This window comes from Cyprinodon variegatus, unplaced genomic scaffold, assembly GCF_000732505.1.
Source record: "Cyprinodon variegatus isolate N-32 unplaced genomic scaffold, C_variegatus-1.0 Scaffold14, whole genome shotgun sequence".
Taxonomy (NCBI): Eukaryota; Metazoa; Chordata; class Actinopteri; order Cyprinodontiformes; family Cyprinodontidae; genus Cyprinodon; species Cyprinodon variegatus.
The window spans coordinates 1,772,782-1,783,408 of NW_015150467.1; the positions used below are offsets into that span (position 1 = coordinate 1,772,782).

Below are 10,627 nucleotides of genomic sequence, written 5' to 3' on the forward strand. Positions count from 1 at the left end.
TTTACCCGAGGATGCAAATAGGTGTGATTTTAAATTTTGTTTTTTAATAAGAAAAGAAAAAGGAGAGACAAAGCCAACCCAAAACAACTTACTTTTATTGGTTACAAATTCAGCCACACAGACTAGAAACAAATGTGTTTTCTTGAAAATACAGTTTTCAAGAATGATATAGTTTCTTTCAGAAATTCCATAATCACAATCACAATCTCAAGGCTTCTTAAAGCCCTCGACAGCATAATAATGAAAAAGGAAAGAAAAGGCAAATATAAATGAAAAGAAGTAATATTTTAAATCAAAATCAGACTAATCACTAAGTTTGCCTTAGGTATATAGTTAGAACACCAGATCCTCCATGATTATGTATTCATTTAACTCCACATAGTAGAAAATGTATCTGGAGCATAGGTCACATTGATCCAGTCAAGGGTAGAGTTGTTGCTTATAGATATAGTCTCTGGCAAGGGGACCAGGACACGAACAGCTGTTCCCACAGCTAGAAAGCCAACTGCTGCTAACATGGTGAGGCCTCGTCTGATTATAAGCTGGGTGGTGGAGAGGCGGCTGCTCATCTCCTGTTGCAGTGCTTGTCCAAACTTTATCTCACTTTTCCCGTCATGTTCCTGAGTCTTCACTGGTTCGTAGCCATCCTCTGACTTAAAAAGAAGAAAATATAGTCTAAGTTAGACAAGAGGTTTAGTTAATGTACAGCTATAAATAAAGTCGACTTACATTTCCACTATTTGCTGTTTGACCATTAGCTGTGCTGTCCCCATTTTGTAACAGGTCATCTGTACCTAACAATGTCAGATGAGTCTTTTTCTTTGCCCGTTTCACAGCCTGGGAACAAAAGCAAACATTGAGAAGAACAAACTCTGAGACCTAAACCTTTTGTTTTTGTTTGTTTGGTTGTTTTATTTGTTTTACGCAAAAAAAAAGGTATTCTGAAGTATGCTTTTTGTGTTGGAAAACTAACTCTGGATATGAGCCTGAATGTACCATCCACACCTTGAAACACAATGGTGGCAGGATCATACTGTGGTATAATCAAGTTGGTCAGAATTTTTGAGAGAATGAATGGAAAGCAAAGCCAGTTGCTAGTAGTATTTGTTCATGTTTTACTTTTTGTTGGTCTATATTAGGGGTGCAACTAATGCTTGTTTTGCTAGGCGATTAATCTGTTGATATTTTTTTTATTTTTTATTTATCAATTAACAATTGGGCAGCAGAAGCTTTGTAAAAGAAGGTTTTATATAGAGTTAAAGCCAGGTGAAACTAAAACAATGCCAACTGAGGAGTTCTAGGTAGCGCATATCAACAGACAAAAAAGGTTTTTCATACTGAATGCAAAACATTTATATACGTTTTCAAATGCTGGCATGATTACTGCTCTAAGTGGGTTGCTCTCAGGTAATGGCATGTTATAGAGTCTATTTAGTCGAGTTAATGATTAATCAGTTACTGAATTAGTTGACAATTATTTCAACTAATCATGATTAATCCTGATTAATGATTTCAGCCCTAGTCTATTTAATAAAGAACCATTTCAAGTTTTTGTTCATAACAAGACAAAAATTTTAAAATACTCAGGGTGTGTGCACCTTCTGTATTGTGGGTTGGGAAAATGCACAAAAGATATCCTGCATAATTACTGGCAGACTTTTTAATGTGAATACCTCCTCTGTCATTTTCTTCCAGTTCAACCTGAAGATCACAATAATATAGAAAGTGGAATGCAGGACAACACAAATGAGCAGCCCGAGCCAAAAGCCTGCGGAGAAGAGACAAATGGATCTGTCAGAAGCACAGCAGGCCTCACTTGTTAAACCCTTTCTTCCTGCGCAAACACTTACTCACATGGACAAAACTGTTGGTACCCCTCATATAATGAAAGGAAAACCCAAAGTGGTCACAGAAATAACTTGAATCTGACAAAAGTAATAAATACAAATTGTATAAAAATGAATAAATGAAAATCTGACAATGCTTTTCAACCATGCTTCAAAAGAATGATACTGAAAAATAGGCCTGGACAAAATGAATGGTAACCATAGAGAAGACTGAAAATAATGTGACCAAAGGGACATATCAGATCACATGTTAGCATCATACCACTGACTACAGTCAGTCAGCCTATATAGACCTACAGGTAATCACTGTGCTGTTAAGTGACATGGTGTGTACCACACTCAACATGGACCTTAGGAAGCGAAGAAATTAGCTGTCTCAGGAGGTTGGTAAGACCATTAAAGACTACCATGGTAAAGGTAAAGACTATAAGACCATCTCCAATCAGCCTAATGTTTCTGTGACTACAATTGAACTTATTAAGAACTTCCATGGGACTGTAGTCAACCTCCCTGGATGTGGCTGCAGGAGGACAAATTATAGCAAATATAAAAAGACGGATAATATGAAAGGTAACTGAAGATCCCAGAATAAACTCTTCAAGAGATTAAAAGAGACTTCAAGTTTAAACAACATTAGTGTCAGGTCACATCATCCGTGGTTTGAGCTAAAGTTTGACTTTAGCTCAAACCAAGAGACAACTAAGTAGGATACTATCCTAAAAAGCAAATAATAAAAAAGTCAGACTGGAATTTGCCAAACTACATGTTAAAATGCCACAAAGTTTCTGGGAGAATGTTCTATGGACAGATGAGACAAAAATTGAGAAAGAAAAAGAATGATGGCTCTACTGTGAAACATGGGGGAGGCTTCGTTATGTTGTGAGGCTGCTTTGCTTCATCTGACACAAGATGTCTTAAATCTCTACAGGTTACAATGGATTTTCAAGAATATCAGTGGATTCTAGAGAGGAAAGCTTGTTCTCAGTCACAGGTTATGGGTCTTTAACATGATAATGACCCAAAACGCACAGCTGAAAACACCCAGAGGAAAACATTGGACTACTCTGACGTGTCCTTCTATGAGCCCCGACCTAAATCCTATTGATCATATGGAAAGAACTGAAACATGCTGTCTGGAAAAGGAACCCTTCAAACCTGGGACCAATGGAGCAGTTTCTAGATGAGGAGTGGGCCAAAATACCTGCTGAGAGAAGCAGAAGTCTCACTGAGAGTTACAGGAATTAATTGAGTGATAGTATTAAAAGGTCGTAAAACAACATGTTAGGTTAAGTGTACTGTAATTTTTGCCCAGGCCTTTTTCATGATTTTATTTGTTCAAATCATTCCATTGAAAAGCAATGTCTGATTTCTGTTTGTTAATGTTTACAACATTTTTATCTATTATTAATTCAAATATTTTTATTTAACTTTTGTGGGTTTTCTTACATTAAATAAAGATTACTAACAATTCTTTCCATGTGCATATTTGGCCCAACTCATGATGAAAACAGCAAATTACATTAACTTATATATTTACCTAAAACTCTCAGCTTTGCAATAAACATTAAAACCACACTCATTGTAAGCCCTACGCAGTAGTATGCAATGAAATTCGCTACAGCTGGTATCCTCTGTTTGCCTGTGCCCAAGAAGATACCTGTGCACACACACTGAGATAGAGGAGAAACACAGGTGATACTTGTGTCATCGTGCAGCACATAGATATGCTCTGCATATAATACAGGCTGATGGACTCACCACAAGACCATCAAAGAGCTGGAGAAAGCAGTACGCATTCATCAAGTTTGACACAATATCTGCAATATTCCTGCAAAAAGGGTTTGTATTTAAAAATCTCCTTCCCATTACAGCAACATTATTACAAATTAAATAATGTAAATAAATAATAAATAAAAACTACACAAACTCACTCATCAGAGGTGAAGATGTAGCCAATAACGGTTTTAGTGCAGCCAAGCACAATACCTTCAACAAGAGCAAACGTAACTGCAAATAACAAAATAAAAAAAATAAGCAAACTACACACAACTAATAATAATCACCAGATTATTATTTTGGTTCAAATTAAATATTACAGCCTGATATTACCTGCAAGACCGAGTGATAACTTGCTGGCGAGCAATGCCCTGGCAGTGTCTCCTGCACCTAATGCATTACCCACACGGGCGCATGCGGCAGCTTGGATTCCAAGAGGGAACTAAAGATTTCAGATTATGGAAACTTTTAAGACAAGTATGTAACACAGGAAACCTTTGTGTGGGAATGATTTGGCCAAACTCCAACTTCTAAGGAATGCTGTATTTTAACCACCCTGAATCTGAAATTTTAGAACTCAATTGACAATACCATGTAGGTGATGAAAGCAATCATTATCACAGCATGTTGGGCTGCCAGTTCATCCTCACTCAGCATTCCTGTATGTGCGAAAAATAAAAACAGAGAGGCATACTGCTCTGGATTTTATCTGACATTATATGGAGAAGAGGGATGTGGTTGATAAAGTCTGTGTGAAGTAAATTACCTGCAAAGAATCCTCCAAACTCATACACCCACCACTCAAAGCATGTCATTAACATGCTGGGGATGGCCAGTTTCATGTAGGAACCCCACTCCTGCAGTGATTCAACAGACCAACCTGCAGGGGGAGGGATACTCTTATTTATGCTCAATGAGTTATATGAACCCAAACAAACAGTGCATGAATGCAGCAGTTTAAAGAATCTTAAGCTGCTTACCTCCCCATGTTTTTACATGAAGCTTCTTCCACCAGATGTAAGCAAACAAAAAACTACAGATGTAAATCTGAGAGAGTGCATTCGCTGCAGCAGAGCCACTGGAAAAGATTCACACCACAGTTGGGAAGCTGTTAATGGAGGTTGATATTTTGGCACATATAAAAACACCTACCCAACTCCCAGATCCATCCAGTAAAGGAAGGCATAGTTTGTCACCAGGTTGACAATGTTTGCCAAAACAGCAGTGTACAACTGTGGCATGATTATTCCCTAAAAAAAACAGGTGGGTGGAATTACAACATATGCAGATTTATAAAAATTCTTTGTCTGGAAAAAAGAAATACAACAACATACATTACCTGGTTCTGCAGATAGGACACCTGGAGGTTGTAAAGAAACATAGCCTAAAAGATAAGGTCAGAGTGAAGCTGCCTTTAGACTTTGGGATAAAGAGTCTGTATTCAGTGCCTTGCAAAGTTATCCATGACCCCTTAATGTGTACACGTGCATTTTGCAACAATGACATCCTTTTAGCGTACATGTTTACCATCTCACCCCATCATTCAGATTCAAAGGAGAGCATCTGTGACCCGTAATTTTAAGGATTTTGATAATACTGTTCTAATGTATGACTATTCTTTGATCTAAAACAATTAAATAATTCCTGTCTCAGCTTTGGACCAATGTTTAAGGTTGTTGTCTTGCTGGAAAGTAAAGCATTTACCCACTCTTATATCTGTTACAGTTTTTGTTTTTACAGGTTTGAGTTTCAAGTTTACTGTAGGCTACAAGGTTAAATTTTAGCCTAAGAAGACCAAAGGACGTTCTTCCACATGTTTGCTCCTGGTATGGCAAACATTTATTTTTAGTCATTTAACCTTTATCAAGGGAAAAAGTTTGAGAATTACTTCTCATTCACAAAAAAAAATGATAACAGGATTTCTCTCACTCTCTTGCGCCTTCGGAAAAAACATAAATTGTTTGGCTAGCCTTGTTCTCTTTGCAAGATTGATCAGTGGATGATAAACCACCATTTCCCCATTTTCAATTATCGACTTCTACTCTCATCTAGTTGTGAGTGGATTTTACTTTGGAGTATTAGAGAAAAGGGGAAGACTTACAATGCAACCCCGTTTTTGTAATTAAAACACTAATTTCAGTTTCCAATAAATTTGCAAGTTTCCAATAAAAACATACTGTATAGTGTTTTTTATTGTAACATGCTAAAAAACAGAAACAAGTTTAAGGAGAATGAATATGTTTTAACAAGGAACTGTATGCTTCATATAACCATATAAGTACATGCTTAGAGAATCAAAGAAAAGTAAAAACTTACTGGTACTGCAGGAATAAAAGCTGTGATATACAGCTGGGCTACTCTAAAAAAAAGCCAGAAAAAAAGACCCCCAATGGTATTTAGATAGAGATTGTTTAATGAACTTTTTTCGTAAACATACCTCATATATTAAGGAATAGATTTTACTTTATAGATAAGAAATGATTACATATGCTTTGAGTTTTACATATAGCTTGAGTTGCATTTGGTTACCTAGCTACTTCCAGTTCTTGTCCCATGCACAACAAGATTTGCTCAGCGTTAATGAGCAGCCCCCAGCAGGGCAGACAGAACAACATCAGGATGATGATGCCCCGCTGCAGGATCACTCCCACTCGTAGCAGGTTCTTCCCCCCAAATGTCTGGCAGCATCACACAGACAGCATTAATCATTCAGTGATAGACAGTAATGAATAGTTGGGATGTGAAGTGAGTTTTAGTCAGTCAACAAATATTAACATTAAACAGAGAGTTATGAGGTTTGCAAACCTGGGCCACCAATGTGTCACAAGCCAGACTCAGACCACATCCTGTGGCTGCTGTAGTAATATTAATGGCCTGAAATAAATTTAAAACATACTTCAATCAACATGTTCTACAAACTTCAAATGTACCAATATATGAAGGAATAAAGATAGTTTCAATAAATTACAACAGAATTTTTAGTGATAGCAGAAATTCAATGTAAGCATGAAAAAAACTGAACCTATTTCTATTCATATAAACTTCCAAAGCCTATGAAGAATATAGAGCCTGGGCACTTACTGCAGAAGCTAATCCATAACCTGCCATCACATCGTTTCCCAGGCGCCCACAGAACATTGTAACAACAAATGGAAGAAGGTACTGGAGAATTCGGGAGCAGAGCTACAAACACAAAAAAAAAAGATGAATGGAAAGGGTAGCACCAACACATTTCTAAGTTATTATAGCATATTCATCCAATAGAACTCTAAATACACTTTTATTTTTTGTCACACACAGGGGAAGGGGGGAAAAAGTTCTAAACAAGAATCTGCATTGAGTGACAGTAAATGAAAACACTTCATTATAACTCAGTTTAAAATAAAAATCAAGATCTATTGTTAGAAATCAGAACACTTCTGCAGCACTCTTTCTTACCAAAGGTCCAGTCATCCTCAGGATGTGGTAGAGCTCATCTCTGTAGGCTATGGGAACCTTGTTGCGCACCCATTGGCAGCAAAAAAGCTTGTCACTGGATGTATCCATGTTTTCAGCACCATGTGTTAATACAGGCTATTTCAATTAAGCAAATGTCCTGTTTGTCATCTGCTGGTGTTTGATGCTCTCTAGGGACAGTTTCCCCAGCTGCTCTGAGAAGGCGTTTCAACATTTTAAAAAGTTACTAATTAATATATTCAAGATCAGCTTAACACTGTCAGGTCCAAATTTCTGTGGGAAAAAACAATGAGACAAATCATACGATGTTTTATTTACCGTATGTTATAATATATATAACCTAAATATAATATAAATAAAATTGTTTATTTCACTGCTCATTTACTGTCTGAAAGGTTTACAAAACAAAATTTCAGTTGTCATACACACTGTGTATACAAAATGACAATGAAAGTTGTCTAAGTCTATATTTACTATAATGTCTTGTAAAAGTAGTTATACCCTTTAAACCTCTTACACTGTTAAAAATGTTATGGAATAGACAGCTTAAAGTAGAACATGACTGCCAATTAGATAGATAATCATACATTTCGTATACGAATATGCTTACAGAATATATATATATATATATATATATACATATATAAACATAGCCTCTTCGACTCTTCACAACCACTATTGAGCATTTTTTCTTTGGATAAACTTTACATGCACAAGTACACTTTGACAAACAACAACAGGTGCTTGGTTCTAGGTACTTAGATATTCACTTCCATACAGAAATCCCACATTCTTATTTTTAGTTAACACAGAATACATGTCAGATTAAATAATACTACTTATACTTCAGCCATAGTATCAAGGTGTTACTTTATTGTATGTCTCATACCATGTCCGTTGGTTGTGCTGTTTTTACAGCTCTTTGCAGGTGATGAAGCAGACTGAAAAGGTTTTTATCATTATCTCCCTTTAATCTCCTCTTTCTTTCATCTTTTCTCTTTTTTCTGTTTTTCTCTTCCTGTTCTACCTACATTGCAGTGTCCATATAATCCGTAAAACTCCCTGCATAATTATAATAAAGCAATTTATATGCATAAATCAGGTGGAACACTACTTGTGAAAGTAAAATCTGTTGGGCTCTTTTTGGCATCAAGACAATTATTCTTATTGCCACATTGCCAGCCAGGTCACTGTAAAAAAGAAAAGAAAAAAGAATGGGGGTCGTTTGGTTCCATTGTTAGTCTGTAAAGACAGGGGGGTCGTTAAAGGGGACTGTTCACCTGGCTGGGTATCCAGACATTTTGAATTGAGAAAGCTGCCTGGATGGGTAGTGACACGTCTTCAAACTTGGAAACAAAGTCCAGTGGATTGTCATGCAAGGCACTGCATGTGGGCACTAGATGTTAATTTAATATGGCTATGGCTATGAGTAAACTCTACATTTTATTGCAATCACATTAAAACCAATTTTCACTAAACAGCCATAACTTACCCAGTCTTCACCCCTGTTGTGGTGGATAATATAGGATCAGAACAAAGAATTAAAGTCATGATTATCCATAGCTGCTCCCTGCATTTTAATGGTTACACCAAGTTCCTTTGAAGAATGTAGATAATCCAAACAAGTGTACATCCTTCTGTACTGACTTGTAAATGTAAATGTTTTGAAGCATAAAACATTAACGTGTCAGATGGCTCATATTCCCTCAGGTGGGTAGTAGGTTAACCAGTCAGTTCTTTGGCAACATCTACAAAGGGGATTGAAAATTGTGCTGATGAAAAAAACACCACAACGAAAGATAATCCGCAGACTATCTGGTGATGTTCAATAACATATTGCTACATATGCATATAATTTGTATTATGTTGTAAAGTTCTGCACTGAGTTTACTTTATGTAATTGTCATTTCAAAGACAATCAATTTCACTTGGATTCTCTCTACCTTTATCTTAGTTTGTTCTTCTTTATCCTAACAGTGACATCCTGTTTTATCATGGGACTGTTCCTCATGTTTTGGCATGCATATTTAAAAACTGATCTTTGAGGCATCTCAGTTAACGCCAGTTGTGCATTTGCAGAATGGAACGTGCTGTGAAACATAAGCTTGTTTGAGATTACTTTATAACAGTTTCATAATTTTGATAGTTCACTGAAGGTATTTCCATAGATTTTGCTGTATCTCAACTCCTGTACTTTGAAATTTATGGTTGCTGAATGAGCATTGATCTGTTTACAGAATATAAAATGCAGATGTAGTATTTGGTTCCACATCTTATTTATAGGAAAATACATATTTATCTGTGTTTTGGAAAATGTAAAGCCACAGGGAAAAATTACTAGTATTCACATTATTAAGTTATTCTCACTTTGGTTTTACACGTGTTTTATCATGTATTTATAGCAACAGTAACTAACAAATTTGATATTTAAAGAGAAATTGTTCAAGAGTTGTCATTGAATCCCACCAATCTATCACATTTTGAAATGCTATGCTTTGAGGATTTAGTACAAAACTTTGTAGCTTTCATGTCTACAGAGATCTTTACCTCATTGTACTCTAAAAGCATCCTGTCACAGATGTAAAAAGACTTTTTATCAATTTGCAAAATGCAGCAGCCAAAGTTCTTAAGAAAATTAAAAAGAGAGATAATATTTCTTCTATCCTAGCGCATCTTGATTGACTTCCTGTTAAATCCAGAATAGAATTTTAAATCCTCCTTCTCACATCTAAAGCATTAAATTGCAACGCTCTGTCTTATATCAGAGATATGATTGTTCCTTATGTTTCTAACAGAGCACTTCGCTGTAAATTTGCAGGTTTACTACTGGTTCCTAGAATTTCTAAAAGTAGAATGGGAGGCAGATCTTTTAGTTATCAGGTTCCTCTACTGTGGAACCAACTACCAGTTTTAGTCCGTGAGGCAGACACCCTGTCTACTTTTAAGGCAAGGCTTTAAACTTTCCTTTTTAATAAAGCTTATAGTTAGAGTAGCTCAGATTATCCAGAGCTATCTCTATAGTTATGCTGCTATAGGCTTAGAATGCGGGAGGACATAGGGACCCCTTTTCACCATTCTGCTTCATTCTATCTCTATTCTCCAATTCTGCAGAATTTGTTTGTTCAATCTGTAATGTTATGCTCTCTCTGCTTTTTCTCATCATAGTCTTCATCTGGTCTGTTTCTGTTTGGGTGTGACACCATCCAAGAGAGATATTAGCTGTACTGATCCCTTCAACAACATTGTTTATAGATGTTGGGCTTGGCCTGATTTTCAGTGTAGTCCTGTTACTCTTACAGTGACTGCTTACAGATACTGTACTCTGTCAGGGAAGCTGGCTCAGAGCTTTTCTGCCTGGCTGTGTGTTTCCTGGATAGGGCCATCTGTGGAGCTGGTTGACACTTGCCTTTTGTATCTCTGCTTCTTTTTCTATGTCTGCTTCTGTCACCTTGAACTCCGGTCAGCCTCTGCAGATTGCCGCTCACACTGAGCGTGGTTCTGCTGGAGGTTTCTTCCTGTTAAAAGGAAGTTGTCCTTCCATTGTCTTT

The 10,627-nt window shown here is 36.6% G+C and overlaps 1 protein-coding gene across 1 annotated transcript; it reads right to left on the bottom strand.

The window, feature by feature from the left end:
• Window positions 1–101: 101 nt before the first annotated feature.
• LOC107090073 (multidrug and toxin extrusion protein 1-like) lies at window positions 102–7,342 on the bottom strand. The gene is made up of 17 exons (XM_015383240.1): window positions 7,062–7,342; window positions 6,705–6,806; window positions 6,429–6,497; window positions 6,153–6,301; window positions 5,940–5,982; window positions 4,963–5,007; window positions 4,776–4,873; window positions 4,604–4,701; window positions 4,390–4,503; window positions 4,215–4,282; window positions 3,957–4,065; window positions 3,779–3,854; window positions 3,606–3,675; window positions 3,385–3,517; window positions 1,674–1,768; window positions 730–837; window positions 102–653 (listed from the first exon to the last, which is right to left on the bottom strand). The coding sequence occupies exons 1-17, from the start codon at window positions 7,167–7,169 to the stop codon at window positions 369–371; spliced, it is 1,770 nt and encodes a 589-aa protein (XP_015238726.1). The 5' UTR covers window positions 7,170–7,342; the 3' UTR covers window positions 102–368.
• Window positions 7,343–10,627: the final 3,285 nt, after the last annotated feature.